The sequence below is a fragment of the Canis lupus genome, chromosome 10 (assembly GCF_048164855.1).
Source record: "Canis lupus baileyi chromosome 10, mCanLup2.hap1, whole genome shotgun sequence".
Lineage (NCBI taxonomy): Eukaryota > Metazoa > Chordata > Mammalia > Carnivora > Canidae > Canis > Canis lupus.
In genome coordinates this window covers 57,921,647-57,942,438 of record NC_132847.1, presented here as the reverse complement: position 1 = coordinate 57,942,438, position 20,792 = coordinate 57,921,647, and the positions used below count along the sequence as shown (strand labels likewise).

General features: G+C 50.4%; 1 protein-coding gene across 3 annotated transcripts in view; it reads right to left on the bottom strand.

Annotated features, from left to right (window-relative positions):
* COL15A1 (collagen type XV alpha 1 chain) overlaps nucleotides 1-20,792 on the bottom strand; it is a 105,062-nt gene that overhangs the window by 11,105 nt on the left and 73,165 nt on the right. For all 3 annotated transcript variants that reach the window (XM_072842078.1, XM_072842079.1, XM_072842080.1), the window contains 13 exons: nucleotides 18,237-18,272; nucleotides 16,031-16,093; nucleotides 13,563-13,631; nucleotides 13,417-13,452; nucleotides 10,711-10,764; nucleotides 10,550-10,609; nucleotides 9,185-9,253; nucleotides 9,027-9,068; nucleotides 6,357-6,402; nucleotides 4,202-4,282; nucleotides 3,519-3,568; nucleotides 3,315-3,416; nucleotides 2,262-2,406 (listed from right to left, as the gene is read on the bottom strand). In XM_072842078.1, the coding sequence (XP_072698179.1) occupies nucleotides 2,262-2,406; nucleotides 3,315-3,416; nucleotides 3,519-3,568; nucleotides 4,202-4,282; nucleotides 6,357-6,402; nucleotides 9,027-9,068; nucleotides 9,185-9,253; nucleotides 10,550-10,609; nucleotides 10,711-10,764; nucleotides 13,417-13,452; nucleotides 13,563-13,631; nucleotides 16,031-16,093; nucleotides 18,237-18,272 (853 nt within the window). The remainder of the gene's footprint in view (nucleotides 1-2,261; nucleotides 2,407-3,314; nucleotides 3,417-3,518; nucleotides 3,569-4,201; nucleotides 4,283-6,356; nucleotides 6,403-9,026; nucleotides 9,069-9,184; nucleotides 9,254-10,549; nucleotides 10,610-10,710; nucleotides 10,765-13,416; nucleotides 13,453-13,562; nucleotides 13,632-16,030; nucleotides 16,094-18,236; nucleotides 18,273-20,792) is intronic.

Here is a 20,792-nt window from a genome sequence, read left to right as displayed (position 1 = left end):
CCATGAAATGAGTTTTACAGTAATATCCATTTCCTCTCCCTCCCAGGGTCACTGTGAAGATTAAATGGGATAATTGATATAAGAGCATTTTGTAAAGTGTGCCTTGCCGTGCATTAGGTGAAGGGCAGTCCTTAGTGGAGCGAGGAGCCCTGGGCAGCATCTCATGTAGAGCTGCTATGAACGACAGATTCTCTGCATCTTGTAACGTCCTTCCTCCTCCTGCAACTCCTGCTCATCCCTCAAGGTTGTGTTGGCACCTAGGTTTTATCTGCCTAGTACCTTCTTTCTCTGTAGGACCAGTATCCTCACCTTCTCTTGAAATCTTCCCCTTCCCCTCTACAACCATTTGGATTCAGAAGGCCCCGTCATGTTCTCATGTAATCCCACCTTCTGGCCACAGGTGACCAGCCCGAGGTTGGGCATCTGGACCAGGACAGGTTAGTCAGAATTCTTCCCTAGGACTTCTCCACCCCAGGACCTTTCAAACTAAAACTGAGAAAGAAGGCCAAGATTTCTAGCTGACTATGGAAACTCTGAGTTATCAGTAACCATGTTTCCCACCGTGCAGAGGATGTGGTCTGTGGTAGCGAAACGTGAAGCTAGCTACAGAGAGGAGCTGACACAAGAGATGGCCAAAGAATTCTCGTTTCTGGTTCTGGCTGTTCCTGAGGTCCTGCTGCATGCCGCCCTCTCCCACAAATAATTATTCACTTCCTTTTTCATATCCAATAAACTTCCCTTTTGCTTAAGATAGTTTGAGTTACATTTCCATCACTTGCAGCCAAAAAAATGCAAGATTAAGTGAAAGGCCCAGTCCTGAAGTCACGTCCTGTGTAAAGTTCTCTCTGATGCCCTAGATGGGTCCCTTCCCGGGTGGGCTTCCGCCACACGTGGCTCGTGTCAGTGCGAGCAACCAAAGTGACACATTCATGCTATGATTGCTGCTTTTGCACTATGGGCCCAAATAAAAGAACACAGGCCTCGGAACTACACCGATCTGGGTCCACATCCCATCTGAGCCCCTAATTAGGCGTGTGACCTCAGAAACATCTATGGGTTTCACTTTTCTCAGCTGTAAAATGGAGATGCCAATTCTTTCTTTGAAGAGCTTTGTAAGAATTCCATGAAATGATATAGGAAGTGACTAGTGGAGTGCTTGGCACTTGGTTAAATGTCCAACAAAGGGAGATTTTCTTCTACTTCACCGTTTTATTATTTTTTTTATTTTTTTTTGTTTGAGGGAGTGAGGCAGCTATGGGTAGGGAGATTTTTATGGGGAGTTAGAATCAATGCTGGTCCTCAAGTCCCCTCAGGGCCAGTCATTGACAAAGCAGCCAAGAAGTTCCCACCTACGCATGAAAGATGTTCCACACCATTAGACTTTAGGGAAAGGCACATGACAACCACCACGAGATACCACCTCATGGGAATGGGTGATGGGTGGAATAAAACAGGTAGGATAACAAGTGTGGGTGAAAGTGAGCAGACACCAGAGCGAAAATGGTGTAGCCACTTTGGAAAGCAAGGTTAACAGGTCCTCAAAAAGTGAAGCAGAGTGAACACGTGTCCCTGCCACCTGGCAATGCCACGCCTAGGAGTACACCCAGGACACCTGAAAACATGTCCGTACGAAAACCTGTATACGGATGTTCATGGCAGCACTATTCCCAACAGTCAAGAAGTGGAAACAACCCAGATGTCCATCGGCTGATGAGTCGCTCACCAGAAGCTAACGTGCACACACAATGGACTATCACTCAGCTGGAATGAGGGTGGGGAAGGGCTGACACGCACTAAACTCAGATGAACCCATGACACACCATGCTGAGCAGAACAAGCCAGACACAAAAGACCACATATGGTAGGACTCCACTGATGGGATAGGTCCAGAATAGGTAAAGCCAGAGGGATAGAAAGTAAATCTTCCCATGCCCGGGTCTGGGGTGGGGAGAGCGAAAGAACAACTGCTCATTGGTGCAGGGTGTCTTTCTGGGGCAATGAAAATGTTCTGGAATTAGAGGAGATGGCTGCATGACCTTGTGAATATATTAAAAACCACTGAACTATACACTTTGAATGGGTGGATTTTATGGCACGTGAATTATATCTCAATGTAAAAAAAAAAAAAAGAAAAAAGAAAGCTCCATCCAGGAAATAGCTCTCAGTCATATAATGTGGCACTGACATGCCACTCAGATGTGGTGCCTGACCCTGAGCACAGCAGCAGGGAGAGCACAATGACCACCATGCCCAGTACTGACCTGCACCAAGGATAGCTGGTGGTCCTGGGGGCCCTGGGGGTCCCGGTGGCCCAGGGGAACCAGGTCTTCCAAAGCCAGGAGGCCCAGGCAGGCCAGGAGCACCCGGGGGTCCCTGGGGCCCGACGACAGTCTCCCCCTTCTGGCCCTGTCAAGGCAAGAGCACAGTAACACAACAGAGAACACAGAACTGACCTCTAGAAGTCCAAGCTCTTCTTTGTATAAGGGTGTTTGTAAAAAAACGTCAGTAACTACCAGCTATGGCTATCATTATCTCCATGCTGGGCACAGCTCAGGTGGTATAGGACCTCACTCCCAGTCGTTATGCTCAGCGTCACTGCATCCAACTCCAGAGAGCCCTGGAGTCAGAAGGGCCCAGACTTCACATTTAACTGATTAAAAAACTCAGGCATGGAGAGGAGACAGGGCTTGTTCCAAGTGTCAAACCCAGTTAGCAGCAGAGGTGGAAGTAGAAGCTTGGTCTCCTGGCTTTGCTGGGTCTACCTTCATGGTGAGCTCTGGGACCAGAAGTTGCTTATGGTTCCTAAGGGTCATGATCTGGTCATAATTTCTCTCTTGTGAATTTCTCTGAATTTCTCTCTCGTGAGTTGGAGAAACTTGGCATCTTAAGAAGACTAAGTCTATCTAGGGGCTCCTTCTTTGATGAAATTTCATAAGAATCAAACAGCTCTTCTAAAAATATCTCCCTCGCCTTCCATTCTGTCTTCATTATCTGATATGTTCACTATCAGTAACTCCTTGGGTTGAGAGAATTTTCCACCACTGACATGAATAAGGCAGTGTGGTTAGTGGCTTGAAAGTTACTGAATGCATATGGCCAGGGCAGCTCCCTTTCTTCCGTGGGCCTCAGCCAACCTCCCCATCAGTAAATAAATATAAGGGAGAGAGACCAATGACCAATGACCAATGACCAAGTCCTGCCTCCAGCTTATGGTACAGTGACAGACCCTTGACTCTCCAGCTGCCTAGTCCCACTGGGGAGCTTCAGGAAAGGCTGTGATTTACGGAGGCAGATGGCGAGAAGTCACTACTCACAACCAAGCCAGGACTTCCCGGCAGGCCTGGAGGCCCTGACACCAAGAAATCACCGTGAGAGTCTCCTTTTTCTCCTTTGATCCCCCTGTCTCCATTCTCCCCCTGCAAGCAGAGAACATTCAGTGAGAGTAAGATGAACCGGTCTCTGATATAAGCCCAAGCACTTGAAAACAGAAGCCAAATGTTTGGTAGAGAAAAACTCACCTTCAAGCTGTTTAGAAAGTGTCTCAGGTAAGTTGGATCCACTGGAGGGCCTGAAAAAGAAATGCTGTGTAAAATTCACAACCATAACCTCAGAAATTTAAAAATAAAAATTTCCAGAGGTGCCTGGGTGGCTCAGTCAGTTGGGTGTCCAGCTCTTGATTTCAGTTCAGGTCATGATCTCAGGGTCAGGAGATCAAGCTTCATGTTGGGCTCCGTGCTCAGTGGGGTGTCTGCTTGAGGATTCTCTTTCCCTCGCTCTCTGACCCTCCCCCTGCTAGTACTCTCTCTCTCTCTCTCTCTCTCTCTTTCAGAGGTCTCCAATTTGGCAACCATCATCATGCCCCAGCCAAAGTGACCTCACATTGGTTTAGCTGATGGAGTGGGCAAGGGTCTTGGAGGCAGAAATGAGTCCTCAACTGGGCCCCACAACCCAGACACTGTGGGACACTGGGCATGACCCTAGCCCTCTTTGGGCCTCATTTTGCACAGGAAGCATGAATAGATTGGAACTTCTGGTCTCTCTTGGCAATGTTCCATGTTGGGTATGCGTCACCCATGACTGGGTCTCTCTAGAACTCCACGGAGCTTGTAGTCAGGGTGGTCATATAATTTCTCTTTCTGGCTCAGTTGGATTTCTCAGGAACAAAAATCAAAGGCAAGATCCAGAACAATAGTTGCAATACCTGGTGGTCCCTGGGCCCCCTGGTCGCCTTTTTCTCCTTTGGAGCCAGGAAGACCCCAGGATCCTTTTTCTCCTTTAACACCTGCCACCAAACACATATATGTTAATTTTTTGTTTTTAAAAGACAATGGAAAATCACCTTCATTCTGCATAAAATGTTTCTGAGACAAGTTGTCCAACAGAGCCCTTTTGGTGAAGTCCACTCAATAAATGAAGGCCTAGTGAAGGTATGAAATCCTTTGGTAAATGCTGGGGAGGGTAGAGGTGGATGCATCAGACACAATTCCTGACCTTGAAAAGCCCTGTGTCCTTGGGGAGATGGACACAGCAGAGGCTAACCCGAAGCAGGGTGGTGTTCAGGGGTCAGCTAAGACTGCAGTTAACTCTTCTAGACAGCTTCGTGCATGCAGCCTGGCTCAACACCCTGGCTAGCTTCCGGTCCCATCTCACCTCCGCCTGTGTAGCATGGTGCTGTAGGGGAGGAGAGGACTCTCCCAGGAGTGCCCTCAGAGGACAGGAACGGTGCTAAGTATTCCATGTACAAAGTTGGAAGGACAACCAACTGTGTCCTCCACCACCATCACTCAGGACTTATGAGAAGCACCCTCTCTCCAGCTCTTTATATGGGGGACAAGCATGGAGGGAGCCTCCTGGGAGTTCAGCACTGGGGAAAGGGAAGCAACCCCCTGCCCCCACTCTGATGGGTAGGGTAAACACTAGATCTCTGAATTCCTAGTTCCCAAGAGGTGACAGATCCACCAAGCAGTGCCCTCGAGCCTAGAGATGGGGCTTGGAGGCTCAGGCTTCCCAGCATGAGGGGAAGGAGTGGGAGTGCCAGAGGCACGATGTGCCAGCTGGGGGTCATCTGGGAGATGCGATTGCAGGGCCAGGGTGGCAACGCGTCCACCTACCCACTGTAAGACCGTAGGCAGTGGTGCAGCCCAGAGAAGGGGCCACTGAGCCCACCACCACCACCGATGGGGCTGCTCACCTCAGGGAGCAAGAGTTAACAGCCACAAGGAAGTAGGACACAGGCTTGCCAGGGGCTGTCCTGTCCAGAAAGGTCAGTTCCCTCCCCTGCGTCCCAGAGCAGCCCCACGGGGATGGGGAACCACTGGGGACCTGAGACAGCAAATCCAGCTCTAGTTGCCTCCCCAGGGTCCACCCTGCCCCAGGGGCAGGGGGAGAGCCTTGAACCGGAGCTGAGCATGGAGGGTGACAGTAGTCTGCACCCTGTAACCCAAAGCAACAGAAGAAGCACAGGGCCAGATATCATCAGACCACTGCCTGGCAGGCCACAGACAACAGAGCAGAGCCAGAGGTCAATATTAGGGCTGTGGGGGGGTGGGGGGGGGTGGGGATTGACCTTTAACTGATTCAACTGCAGATGTTCAGGCCTCTCAATCAAAGTGGAAGACAGAGTGACAGGGGGTGTGGGGACAGGGAATGAGAGTGACTGCTCCCTGGCAGGCTCCTGGTTTCCTGACCTACGCCCCTCTGTAGACCTACACTAATCAGACGCCCAGAACCAGTGCCCCCCATACTTTACTGTGCATACACCTCGGGGGGCGGGGCGGGGGGAAGGCTTACAATGCAGCCTGTGATTGGGCAGGTCTGCAGTGGAGCTTGAGATGCTGCATTTCTAACATGCTTCCAGGAGATGCTGCTGCTGCTGGTCCAAGAACACTTTGAAGCAAAGGTCTTCGGGGCTCCCATGGCCCTTCCCTGTATTCATTCCCGGTACGTTGCATTATAATGATTTTTAAAATAGTTCCATCTAATGGAGCCTAAGGGCCTGGGTGGCAGGAACGGCACAGAATTCATCTGCCTCAGCCCAATGCATGGGATAATTTCATGAACCATGGTCTCAGTCAATGTTTTATGAGCAAATTAACAAACAAATGGACAAATGGAGTATCTCCTGCTGGCTGGAAGCCCCAGTCAAGATGTATAGACCATATGGAGGTGTGACAAAACCAAAAAGAGATGCTCAGCCCCACAAGCTGGCTCAGCTCCCCCTGCTTCCAACACATGCAGCCAGACCTTCTCAACCATGAGTCTTATGTCCAGTACTGGGAATGGAGACCACCTTTTGTGGAGCTACAAGGGTCTGGAAAAGTCCCACAGAGCCATAAGGTGAAGAAGGGAAACCGTACCATGAAAGGTGATAAGTTCTGAATTCCCCGGATGAATGGTATCAACCTGGAGAGAAAGAGAGTCAAGGTCATAACGTGCGAGCCCTGTCCTGGCATTTGCATCCACAGGTAGCCACTGTCCCCTGTCCTGGCGGTGTGTGTAGGAGGCACAGTGTCACAGAGTCAGGCCTTTCTTTGGAAAGAAAGAAAGGGGCTCTATGGAGCCCCCAAAAGTCCTGAGCTCCCCCGTGGGAGCTCCTGGCACAGGCCAAACCAGGCCTTCAACTGGAGGGGCCCATTACGCAGCCAGGCCCGGGGTGAGACTTACTGGCCGAACAACTCTGCTGAGGGAAAGCCCAACGCTTCAAGATAACAAACCGTGGCCCACTATGAGTGTTCTTCGCCTCTTTTATTATTATTTAGGACTGATTCATGTGAGAGGTCAAGCATCCAAGTGAGTGGTGTACCCAGCCACGAGGCTGGGCCAGCCGTGAGTTCTGCTGCTGCACAGAATCAAGGATGAGCATATTAATGAGGAGAAGCTGATGATGGTAGTGATAATTAATAAGGGGGGAGGGTTATCATTTGGTTGAAGGACTATTCTAGATGCTCCATTACGTGTTGGGTGTCCAAGTTGTCCTAAATAATACTCCTTCCCAGTTCATTCTCAGATTCCTGCATTTTCTTATCTATAATACAGAGCCACCCGCGAATTTGCTTTCATATCCAACTTCACCTTTTGCCAGGTGAGATGTGGAGTCAAAATGACCCCTCTGGTACCAGGATCCTCCTAGTTTTGGGTGGAGGGTCACCAAGAGAAGATGGGGCGGGGAGTGGATGGGAGTCCCCCAGGACCAACATTTCAAAGTTGGCTGCAGTGCCAAGCTGCTATCTTGTGGCTACGCTGATAGGGATCCTCCTCTCCAGGTGTGGGCTGGCAGTTGTGGTGTCAGAAAGGGGCTGAAAGTAGAAGAGGCTCGTGGCACGATGGATGTGGCACAAAGCAGTTCTTTGTCAAGTGTCCATTTTGAGAGCTGGTCCGGAAATGTCCATGCCCCAGCCCCATGGTGTCCGACGGCCAGGCAAGGTGAAATAAAATATTCATCAAAAGTGCTCTGAGCTCATCTTTGGTTTTTCTTCAGTAACCTCATGACCCCAGAGGCCACAGCTATGCCAAAGGTCCTACCACAGGCCACGACAACTGCAGTAGCATTTTTACAAAATCTCAAGTTTGTGAGGTGCTGCCCTGTGGTGGTGCCACTGACACCTGCAATCATGTTAGCAGAGGGGGGCTTTGGGCACAAACTCCCAGGGTACTGGGAGCAGCTGGTCCCTCCTTCTGTATGATAAGGAGGTGGAATGCAGCCACCTCTCAGGCCTCAGGCCACGGATGTAAACATGACCTGGCTTGCTGTTGTCCTTACAGAGATCTGGAAGCCAGCAGGCCCTTTGGCCATCTTAGTGGATCATGTCATTTGCATTCTAGGCCAGAGTTCCCAGGGCCCTGGGCTGCAGACTTGGGTGCCTTAAAGTTTTGACCTGGACAGATGTCCAGGCAAACACTCAAAGTGCGTCATTTGAAAGCATCTGACCCAAGCCTCACCACCACACCCAACACATCAATTATGAACCCACTTCAAGGGATCTTTCTACACTGTCATTTGCAAGCTCCTGAGAATGGAGGGCACGCCTATCTAGTTCACCCCTGTGTCGCCAGGGCCCTGCAGAGTACTTGGCTCTCGGTAAGCCCTCAAGAAATACTTGTTGAATGAGTGAAAAAATGATCACACGTCACTCCTAGACTAATGCCTGTGCACAGGGACAGGTCCCCTCTCCCTGGGCTTCCCCACGGAAACAGAACCTTCCCAATATACAGGGAGTCACAGTGTTTGCACCTGCTGCCTAGTGGCCAGGGGACCCAAGGGATAACCCCAGCTCTGTCAGGACTATGACCCTGGACAACTCAGTGACTAGTGTGAGTCACAGTTTGCTTGCTCATTATAAAGTGGGAGGGAGAGCGCTTGCCTCTCAGGGCTGTGTGCTATGCAACACCGCAGTTGGGAAGGGACAGCACACACTCAGTTGTAGGCTTTGGCCCATAGTTCCTAATGCAAGGAACACTGATTGGAACTGCTTTATTTTCCCATCGATATTTTTACAGGGTCTGTCTTCCTTCTTACTCTACTGCAGCACGCATGAAGCTAACGTGGTTACAATAATAAAAGACACTGCTTTCCTGACTGCATTAAAGAAAGATTCTGACAGTGTGTACACCCTTAGAAGATCCAGTATGTTTCACAGCCTAACAGATAACACGGTCTGTTATTCTAGAAGCATCTAGCTACTTACTTAAGGGTCTATATGTAAGGGATAGGAGACATCAAAGAGGACATTGATGGACTGTAGGCACTCAAGACAAAGAAAGACTGATCACCTTCTCTAGGTCGCTTTCTTTTTTTTTATTATTTTATTTAAATTCAATTAATTAACATATAACTTCAGAGGTAGAGTTCAGTGATTCATCAGTCTTACATAACACCTACTGCTCATGACACGGTGTGCCCTCCTTAATGCCCATCACCGAGTGACCCTATCTTCCCCCCCTCCCCTCCAGTGACCATCAGTTTGTTTCCTAGCATTGCTTTCTATGCCAAAGTCTGCTCTGGAAGGCAGCGACCCTACACGACTTACCGGTGTTTTGCAGTGCGGCCGCGCTGGTATGGGGAAGACAGCCTGTGCGAAGTGAGAGCAAGAGAAGTGAGGCCCTTGGGATCCCTGACTCCAGGCACTCTGGGGCCCATTCTCCGCTGTCCCCTGAAGGTCTCCCCACCTCCCCCACACCTACTTACTCCTTTGATGTTAATCACAGCTCCAGGAGGCCCAGGGGGACCCGGAGGACCAGGTAAGCCAGGTGGGCCCTACAGGGAGGAAAAAGGCCATTCCTGAATTCAGGTTATTGTGAGTACATACACACTGCAGGATATTTTCTCCAGGGTTTGGGGACACAATGAAAAAAGAAGAGTCCTCTAAAGTCGACTAACTTCTCCCACAGGTAGGCCTGACACTTCTAAAGAGCATGTCCACATCCACGAGCCCATTGCATCTTTACAGCAAGCCATGGGGGAGGGCAGCGGAGCAAGTATTATCCCTGGTTTACAAATGGAGACAGAGGCCCAGAGAGGGGCAGTGACCTGCTCAAGGCCACACAGTCGGAACTCAGATTCTGACTCCCAGAGCAGCATCAGCCAACACAGAACCCACCACCTCTCTAGCAGCACATCCCTGATATGAAGGGCCAAGTGGGGTGGGGAGGGTCCTTCACCTGATATGGTACCTGGGACAGTGCCTCAAAAATGCAAAAATAAATGCAAAACTCTTTTTCAAGAGCAGAGTTATTTTCAAAGTCAGGTCAGCCTGGCCTTAATACCACACAGTGTCTTCTCCTCCTGCCCTGGATCCGAACCAGGACCTTGCAGCAGGAGGGGTGAGGCTCTGACCACAGGCATGAGGAGTCTGGCCTGCTGGGAAGCTGCACTAATTACTAAGTGAAGGCACGAGTGCCTGCTTTCCCTAGTAGCTTCAGTGGGCTTGATGGGTGTGAACCTGTCCCCACAAGCTTCAGTAAAATTGCACTTCTGGTTTCTGGACATACAAAGAAGAAACAACGTGATGCAAACAAAAGTAGACTCTGTACTGAGTCTGGTACATAGTAGGTGCTCAATAAATGTTGGCTTCCTCAATAAATGTTGGGGCCTACTGATGTCCCCAGTGTTGGCCACCTCGTGAGGCTCCACCCAAGTAGACACTCACAAACCCGTACTGAGCCCCTAGTGATGTGTGAGATGCCTGGGTCTGGGTATGGAAGGAAGATGGGATAGTATCCCACGGTCAGAAGACTGGGATTTGAGATTCAGATTTCCTGAGTACACCCAAATCCCCTTCTCCCACCCTCCCTCTTGGGTCTGGACAAGGAAGCTTATATTCCACAAGGCTGCTTTCAGGGACAGGGACCATCCTGAGAGTCAGCTGGAGGCCAGGGATGGCCTGGAGGACCTTTGGAAGTGGCAATGGAGGAAGGAGAAAAACGTTCCTAAAGATTCTGTCTGCAAGCCCCACTCGCTGGACCTGGCACTGTCCCCTCCCTCCTCTGGACACCAGACTCAGGGCTCTGTCCCTGGGGAGTGCAGGGTTGGGGCAGTGGTCACGTCACTCACCGGCATCATGACCCCTCGGTCTCCTTTGGCGCCCTTGAGGCCATTGAGTCCCGGGCGACCCTGAAACCCACAGGGGATGCCTTAGTAAACCCACAGCCCAGCAGCTAGCCCGGCCCACGTCTCCACCCCTCACATCCAGTTTGAGGAACACCGACACCTACAGGTCGTCCAGGAAGGCCAAACTCTCCTTTGTGTCCTGGCGGTCCTTTGGGCCCCTAGAGGCAAAATATATATCAGATTAGAAAAGAACAGAAAGTCAAAGGCCAGGGTGATGGGGCAGGGGGCAGGGGGCACTGGCCAGCCTTCATGGGCAGGGGTGAAGATGAATCCCTGAGGGGAGGAAGGACAATGGGCAATTACGAAGTAGGCACCTGTCTGGCTCCTGGTCTCCCAACCTCTCTGCTCTCAGCTGGGACCACCTGTCCCACCCCTGGGCTCCCCATGTCCTCTTGCAGGCTCCCCCCAACCCCAGACTCTGGACCCCACCCTCTCCATCAGAGCTAACGAAGGAGCAAGAGGTCAGTAGCTTGGGGCCTCAGCCCTCTCAGGTAGCTGGGTGCTGGCGTCACTTAGAAGCTGGACTTTTGCTGCTAGGTCTTATGTCCCAGGACTCTCCATGTCTCCAACTGGAATCACGGAAGCCTGCCACACCCTTCTTGGCAGCCCAGCCACAAAGAGGGGTTCCCAGCGCAACCCCAACCCCTGAGAACCAGCTCCAGGATTTGACTCCTGCCTTGCTCCTACTCTCAGGAGTCTTGGGCTGCACCCCACTTCTCCAGGTGAGTCCTTGACCTGCAGACCCTTATTCATTCCAGTGTTGGCTTTCTACATCTTCAGGCTTCTAGAGACATTGCCCTGTTCTCATCTCCTGCAGGAACCCTACGCCTTCCGGCATCAGGGATCCATGCAATACACAATCTCAACCCGGAACAAGCTCTACTTCCAGTCTCTTCCCTACTTCTGTACTGGCTCTGCCCTGTCTCCCAGGGGAATGACTAGTCTCAGCCAAGTCCCTTCCTCCTGCTGACATTAACATATATGGCCACGCCCTGGAAAATGGCAAATAAAGCTGAGTGGAAATAGGCTCTGTATGTAGAGGACCTGGCCCACATCACTCCTCATCAAAGAAAAGCAAGGACAGAAGGAATTAACAGGGTACAGGCCACTTGGCGGTATGTTCTAGTGCAGAGCTTCTCAAACATCAGTGTGCCTGCGCATCACTGGGGATCTTGTCAAAATGCAGACCCAGGAGGTCCAGGGTGGGGCCTAGGGCTCTGCATTTCTAACAAGCTCCCAAGTGATGCTGATGACGCTGATCCATGAGCCTCCTATAACAAGGCTCCAGGAAGCTTGTAAAGGAGGCATAAGCTACACTAGTCACCAGGGCCACAGCTCCCCTATATGGCACCTTTATGCAAATTAAAAGGTGTCCCCTACTGTCTGTCCTTGGCAAGCTGTGCACACACAGAACAACCAGCATGGCCATCTGCAGCGGCCTGCTGACCACCATTGCTAACGACCACCATTTCCCATGGTACTGGATGCTAGTAAGTGATCAACCAGTGGTTAACGCAATACTCCCCCAGTCTGCCTTAAGCCAGAGTTTCTCCTCTGCAGCACATCCATTCTGCCTGACTTAAGGGACCAAAGGCCTCAGGAGGTCCTTTGAAGGATGCACCTTGGAGGTGGTAGGCCATTCATTCATCAAGGACATGCATCTGGGAGGTATTTCTCCCCAGGCCTGAGGTCCAGCTTCAACCAAGCAAACCCCATGTGCAAATAAATCTCCAGGCCAAATACTTCCAAAGAAGTGTTTCCCGGAGGCAGTGGGGAAAACCTGGCCACAGAGTCTGACAGGCTTGGTTGAAATCACCAAGGTACCACTTACAAGCTGTGTGACTGTGGGCCAGCTCGTCATTCTCTGTGACCTCAGTCTCCTGATCTGTAAAATGGGGATTCTGATACCGCTCAGAGCACTGAGGATGAAATGAGATGGTCTGTGTGAAGTATCAATGCGGTGCCTCACCCACAGTGGGTGTCTACACACGAATTTTGTTGTTCGTTGGCGGTGGTGGGGGACTATATGCCAGAGAGGTTTATAGTTCATTCTGGAGAGAACTGGTAGCTTACAAAACTATTCAGTAGCCCAAATTGGTTACAGATTCCTAGAGCAAGGAAGGCGAGAGGGGTGCTATCGTATCATCTAGTACTAAGTCAATACCTCCACCTTACAGATGGGAAAACAGAGGCCCAGAGAGAGATGGATTTGCTCAAGGCCTCATAGCTAGAATCCAAAAAGCCAGAGAGGACTTCCTGGGGTTCCTCTGGGGCTCCTGGGGCAGTGGCTGCCTCCAGCCGGCAAGCCCAGCACACAGGGCACCTGTGAGTGCTCAGCACCCCAGTGCTCCTCTCCTTGCAGGACATACAGCTCAACCACACTTTTGAGGCATCCCCGAGGCATCTAAGTTCTGGCCAGTAGAATGTGCTAAAGTGATATTCATCACGTTCCATGACCTCTTTCCCCTCCGCAACCACAGCCTGCCAGCTGGAAGATGCCAGTGTGGCTTTGAGGCCATCAGATGGTGGAGCCCCAGGTCAGAAGCACCCTGGGTCCCTGAGTCACCGCTCGGAGGGGAGATGCCCACCTCGGAACCACCACCGTGGGTTTGGTGGGAGTGAGAAATAAGCTGCTGCTGTGTTGAGCCCCTGAGATTTTTACTTCATTCCAATTAGCCCACCCTAATCCACACACACCTTGCCATACCCTTTCTATCTTCACAACCGGGACAACCCACTCTAATGGAGCCAAAGTATGATAAATTCTTCAGCCCCCAGGCCAGACCCAGCGGAGAGGTGCTCTGGCTTACCATTGGTCCCGGGGCTCCGTGCACTCCAGGTTCACCCTAAAGCAGGGAGATACGAATTTGTCATTCAGAGGAACACAGCGTGTGGCAGGAACAAATGTGGGATGCTTATACACATGTGTGCCTGCAGGGCCTGGTGACACAATTACCTTTTTCCCCTGCAGCCGTTCCAGAGGAATATCTCCGGTCAGGATGGCACCTGGCTCTCCCTTCTCGCCCTGCAATTCAGAGAACCTTTCAGTGAAGTCAGGCCTCCTCCCCACTGCTCACAGTCCTACAGCCCCGCTCCTGCCCCTCCAACACACCACTCTGATGTAACCTGTCACTAGAGAGAGAACCGCAACAGGCTCCTCAGGCAATGCTCTCTGGGTTATTCCCTCCATACACCACAAGCCCAGGCTGAGGTCCTGCAAGCCTCCCCCACCCAGGGCTCCCACTGCTGATGGATCTACATCCTCACCCCCTACCCTCCAGGAACCAGCCTGACAAGGTCGTTCCCACCTCTTGCTACACAGCACCCCTCTGAGAGCCTCTGGCTCCTAATTTATTTGGTGGCTCACTTTCCCAACAATCTTATTCTTGTTAAAACGTCTGTCATTTAAAAAAAATAAAAATTAAGAAAAATTAAAATAAATAAAATAATTATAAAATATTTTTTTAAATTAAAAAAAAAAAAAAAAAACACCTGCAATTGGAAAACAGACAAAGGTGTGAACACTAGAAGGCTCTCTCGACACAGAGGCCCTGGGGGGGGGCCCTGTGGGACATGCAAACCTGATCAGGCAAAGCTATTTCAGAGGCAGGGAACTGGGGAGATGGGGAGACCAGTGGCAAATCCTGCCCCAAATCCCGTCCTCAGCAGAGCCATCTCCTTATCTCAGGAGGCTTCCAAGAAGATATCTGCACACAGGGAAGGCCAGGTGGAGGAACCTATGTTACCCTGAGGCTCTGGCTCCAAACTTCAGCCCTGGCCCCAGGGGCTGGGCCGGACCAGGCCAATGTCTCCCTTCAATGGGTGGGAAGCAGCCAGGGCAGTGGTGCTGAAGCAAGCAGAGCAGCCTCTTCCCTTTGTTCCCCCGAGCCCACACCTCATATCTGGATCTTACCACTCCACTGGTGAGGGAAGGCGGTCCTGAGCATGGCAGCAGTGAGAAGGACAAGCACAAAAGCGTTAGAAGCAGAGCAAGAGAAAGCTCGTTTGCCATGAGGGCTGGAGCAGAGCTGGCTGGGTGCCCATCCCAGTGTTCAAGGCGGCAGGAGCTTAGGGGCGGCGATGGCATGTAGGTCCCTCTAGAAACAGCGGTTAAAGCAACAACCACTCTTGCTTGACCAGGCCTCCTCCCAAGCCAGAGCAGCTCCTCCCAAGCCAAAGGCCCAAGGCAGCAAAAAGCATCCCAAGACATCGCCCCATGTGGCACCAAACTTAGACCCCTTCACCCAGCACACTGAACCCCCTCTCTCCTAAGACTGTGGTCCAACGGACACCGGAGCCTCTGTTGGGGTTGCCAGGGTGGAATGTTGGGGTAGAAAACAAGAGAAGCTTAATGTTCCCTCCTTTTAGAGACATACATACCCACCCTCCGTGACTCTCAAGGCAGGCGCGAGGGCTGCTCCTCCCCGCTTTGCACAAACCTCCAGCACAGCCATGGCCATACTTTCTGCTGGCTAATCGCACCCCTGTTCCTCATGTCTTACTTCTATATCCCTAGGGCCACTATGGGACACCGGCTGGCACACCCCAGAGAACAGATATAAGACGCATGAGTACACAAACGGATAGATGAATGATACACAGTCTGCGATCTGTGAATAGATGTCACTCTTTCCTTTCTCTATAAAAACTAACTGGGGAGTTAATTCCAAGAAGCAAATGTGGAAAGGTATAAAGGTCCATTCAGCGTCCTGGGAGTTCCAAGGATATGCTTTGCATGCTAAATATTTATTCCAAAGATTCTGAACCAAGACTGCCATCCAAATGCAGAATGTCCAGCTTATTATTTCTAAATACTAGCATTCAATGTGCTGATTAATTATATGTTGTATCGTCTTTTATCCAATATATAGAATTATATATTGTTTTATCCAATAAATGTCTTGGGTGCCATTTGCATACCAGGACCTGTGCTAAGCACCAGAACTATAGAAAAGGAACCGGCATGTGGCCTGCCCTCGGGGAGCACACACTCTCATGGGGGTGCCCAACAGGTAGTCAGACAAAGCACAGCACATGGATGACAACATTCAAGGGTGTGTTGAGTTCTTTTTCCAAGCCATGATGAGAATCAATTTTTCCACCTATGACCCACCCTCACCTTGGAGGACCATTGAGATGATAAAAGTTAACAGCTGGGGAATGGCTGCTAAAAGATATGGAGCTTCTTCTTGGCATGAAAATGTTCAAGAATTGGGTAGCAGTGATGGTGGTACCACCTTGTGAGCACACTAAAACTCACTCAATCCTTTAAGGAGTGGATTTTGTGGTATATGAATTATTATCTCATTTTTAAAAAGTTAACAGCTACTTTCAGCCAATTGGAAATAGTTAGCAAATTCTGAAAAAAAAAAAAAAAAAAAAATTCTGGAGCATGATCCCAGTAGAGACCTGAGTCCCTCTTACCTGTTCTCCTTTTAGTCCTGGAAATCCAGGCATGCCAGTGTCACCCTTTGGTCCTCGAGGGCCCTGGAAGGGATCATCAGAGGAGATTCTGTTGGTTGTTATAATTAAAATGCTTTAACCAAATGGAAGTATTTTTTTCAAAAAGTAGAAGAGTAGGGGGTGCCATTCCCCTGGGAGGAGGAAGTCACCATTATCCATGATATCTTCTTAATTTTAAGTGGTGCAGAAGTTATGGTCTAGGGGAAAGAAGACAACACTGAGCATGAGTAGGCCTGGAGGCCCTGCTGCTGAATGGTGGCTTCCCCTGATGGGCACTCCTGAAACAGCCTGGTCCTGCTACCTCTGCTGGCCCTACGGCTCCTTCCAGGCCATCCTGCAGCCAGCCTCTACCCACTGTTCACCTTCCATGACTCCCGCTTCTTCTCTGGCTCCCTACCACTCATGGGACAGGATCCAAACATCCCAGCCTGACCCCCAAACCCAGCCCACCAGCCTCAGCATGTCATCTCCCGCTCCCTGTCACACCAGGGTGAGTCTTTCCCCTGCCCCTCTCTGCACTGTCCGTCAACTCTGTGCTTCTGCCCGTGGCCTTCCCCCTGCAGGAAAGCACATCCGCCCCTCTGCAGAGCCAAGTTCTGCACACCAGCCAGAAGTGACCTCTTCTCAACTCCAACAGACACTGAATACCTGTGACAATGACTCATAGCCAGACGTCTGTCCCCCCCAAAAACGTTAAGCACTTTACTGCCATGTAGATTTTCACAAGTTCCTGTTCTGTCTGCTGGTTTAAAGGGTGAGTTGCCCATTAGAGCAGTGGCTTCCAAATATTTGTTATCATTATTTTTTAACAATGAAGCTCTTTTCATTCCTTTTCTTTTTTCAAATAAAGACTTCAATGAAAAACCTACTATACAAAGTATGTCAAATGGAGCTTTTCTATTGGAGGTCAGGGGTCTGGAACCTGCCTATGTGGCCCCCTCTTTGCTCTCTAAAGTGGCCTGGGAGCCTCCCTCAGCAACACAGAACTACTCATCTAGAGGAAGACATGTTCTGGAACACACCACCAGTTTGAAGCAGCCAAGCCAGAGCTGGAGCTCAGAGGCCTGGACTCTTCTTTTCCTAACAAAGAGGTGTCCTCCATGGCTGCTACTCCCTCTCTCGTATCTAAGGTCTAGTTCATGCGTATTTGCATGAACTATGTCATCATAAGATATGCTCTTTTTATTTTATTTTTATTTTTTTAAAGATTTATTTATTTATTTATCATAGACAGAGAGAGAGAGGCAGAGACACAGGAGGAGGAAGAAGCAGGCTCCATGCCGGGAGCCTGACGTGGGACTCCATCCCGGGTCTCCAGGATCGCGCCCTGGGCCAAAGGCAGGTGCTAAACCGCTGAGCCACCCAGGGATCCCCAGATATGCTCCTTTTAAAAAATGTAAAAAAGTTCAGAAAAGTAGAAAAAGAAATCATTTATAATTCCACCATCAAGAATAAATTGATGTTGCAGTTTTGATAAGTTTCCTTCATTTATCTGGAGACAGTGCATATGCCTGTTGGCATTAGGACCTTTCAGAGCTATAGTGTCTTGGAGAAATCGCCCTGGAGCCTTAGGCTTCAGCACAGGCTCAAAGTTTTAGACAGAACTGATCACCTTCTACCTAGAAATGCATATTCACGTCCCGTGATAGAAGCCCCAGCAGTGAGCACACGGACTATTAGATATTGGACTCCTTGTGATTCCCCACCCCATCCTCCATCGCCACTGTCTTCTCTCTGTAGGAAACTGATCTGCTGGGACTGTATCAGCTGTATCTATTGAAATGCTTGACTCATCCACTTGCATTCATAGAAAGCCAACCACTGGCTCTGGTTTCTGCCAGTACTGTGGGAGAGAGAGAGATAAGACCCAACCTCCCCAAGCTTTTCACAGTAAAATCATGGGAAAAAAAATAATAAAAAAAGACAAGGACACAATTAACTTATTTGGGATCAGAAGAAGAGAATCACAGCAGAGCTGAAAACAAAGCCTATGGAACTCAAAGGAGGAAAAGACCACTCCAGGTGGAGGTCAACGAGGACAGGTTACATGAACAAGATGGCACCAGGGGTTGGTCATGCAGAAGTTAGAGAATGACATTGCAGGTGGAGGGAACAGAATGAGCACAGCCCCAGGGCACAGAGGGAAGATGGCTGCTGTGGTACTTACTGGAAATCCTGGCAGCCCGGGTATGCCCTCCGGACCCTGTGACATACCAAAAACCAAGCAGGTGGGTTAGGAATGGCATTTCCAGAGCCAAGAGGAACACTGCCTCAGAGCACCTCCCCCCACCCCCAGCACCTCCCAAAGGCCCAAGCACGTTCCTATGTGGGGAATCTCATGATCCATTTGTTGATGAGGATGCTGAGGCCTGGGAAGGGAAGGGACCGGGCAGAGTCACACAGCTAGTGACAGAGCCAGAAACTGCATCCTGGAACCCACAGCTCCACTCCCATCACCTCCCCCATCCCCAAATGGGACTCTGCAAGTGAAGCGGCTGGCGGCTCCCGCTCCATGAGTTCAGTCAGTGTCCTCAACACATGTTCTTGAAGCATAAGCCCTTAATTTCTGAGGAGTGGGCCCAAAGAGTGCACTGAGGTATTTGGGGGTGGAAGTGGGGGCATGTTGGTGACACTCAGCTCTTCTCCCTCAGAGAAGAATAAACAGAGAGTCTGTGGTTCACTCCAGTTGGCCAGGGCTCTTCCTGCTGGCTCAGGGACCCACATGCTCATCAAAGGTCTGTGAGTTTGGCAGAAAACATAAAGAGAGAGATGACTGGATAGCAACACGTTTCTTGGTACACTGCATACACAGTGGGGTGGGAAAGCATGAAGGTGTTGGCCGGGTCTTGAGTCCCTCAGGGAGGGAGGGGCCTCTGAGTAGGAAAATCTTGGCCCTTCATTCGGCATGTAAAGGACCCTTGAGGGGTGTGGGTTTACTAAGGGGAGGACAGCGTTGGAGGGGAAGGTGGATTCGAGAGGTGGGGAGAGGGAGAAGGGTTGGGGCAGACAAGGCCCAGGGACTCTTAGAAAACAGAGGCCAAACCTTTGATTTTAGCCTGTTATTTTGCTTTAGTAATGTCCCACCTAATACCCCAAACTTCCAGCAGTTTGGGAAATACCAAGACCCACAATGAGACGACTTTTGTTCAGTAGCTGGTTTGCCTTAGGAGTTGGTTACTGGGGTGTTTTGAGTGATTGTACAGAAATCAAGGAAAGGGAGCCTCAGTGGATGTAGTACAGAAGAGACAATGGGAGGACCCACCAACAGAGGTCACTCAGCAGGAGAGACTAGCCCTAGAACCTCCCAGATAGCTGCAGAAGCCTTGGGGAGAGCACCGAGTTCCCCCAGGACATGGATGGTGGGGGTTCAGGCCAACCTCATTAGGGACTGCAGGGGTGGGTGACCCCTGAAGACATCAGGGCTGCCTAGCTGTGGAAGCGTAAGCCTCAGTCTCCATCCAGGCTTGCACAGAGTGTGTGCCATTTCCAAAGGAGTCCACATCCACCAACCTCCGGTGAGCTGCCCCAAAGGCTGGTGAGGTATGATCAAAGGACAGGCTTAGACATTCAGGGTGGTGTGTGGCAGGCAGAAGGGCTGGACCCCAAGGCTCCTGAGGCCAGAGCTCTCTCCTCTCTCCCCAGCTGTCACCAGCACATGCTGGGAGGTGCAATGGGGTGTTATGGCACAGAATGCAGGAAGAAGCTTCCTTCCTCTTAGGTCCTGCTGTGCCATAGACCAACTCTGTGGACTTTCAGAAATACTGTTGTCTCATTGAATGTTCCTGATCTCTAACGGGGAGGCTAGAAAGAATGAAGCAAGTCATGTTCTCTCCTTTGTGCGCTGGTTTTCCCATTAGCACTAGGTTAGGTCTCTCTAGGCTCTTCCCGTTCTGTGAAATGAGATCATGCTAATAAAAGCAAGCCAAAGCCATCACACGGACGTCAATTGGATTGTTACTTATGATTCTCTGATTTCTATGACGCATACTTCTGATACGGAAGACTGGAAGCTTCCACTGCATTGGATAAAACTCCCCAAACGATCAAATTGATGTGATAGCAACTTCTCAGAAATACAAAGTTCTTTTTCCATTCTGTTCTGATATATTCTAGCTCCACGATTCAAGAGCTAAAAGTCTAGGGCACCTGGGTGGCTCAATGGTTAAGCGTCTGCCTTTGGCTCAGGGCATGATCCTGGGGTCCTGGGATTGAGTCCCACATCAGGCGCCCCACGGGGAGCCTGCTCCTCCCTCTGCCTATGTCTCTGCCTCTCTCTCTGTGTCTCTCATGAATAAATAAATAAAATCTTTTTTTTTTTTTTTAAAAAAGCTAGGGATGCCTGGGTGGCTCAGCAGTTTAGTACCTGCCTTTGGCCCAGGGCATGATCCTGGAGTCCTGGGATCGAGTTCCCTGTCGGGATCCCTGCATAGAACCTGCTTCTCCCTCTGCCTGTCTCTCTGCCTCTCTCTCTGTGTGTGTGTGTGTGTGTGTCTCATGAATAAATAAATAAAATCTTTAAAAATAAATAAATAAGGGATCCCTGGGTGGTTCAGTGGTTTGGCGCCTGCCTTTGGCCCAGGGCATGATCCTGGAGTCCTGGGATCAAGTCCCGCATCAGGCTCCCTGCATAGAACCTGCTTCTCCCTCTGCCTGTGTCTCTGCCTCTGTGTGTGTGTGTGTGTGTGTGTGTGTGTGTGTGTGTGTGTGTATCATGAATAAATAA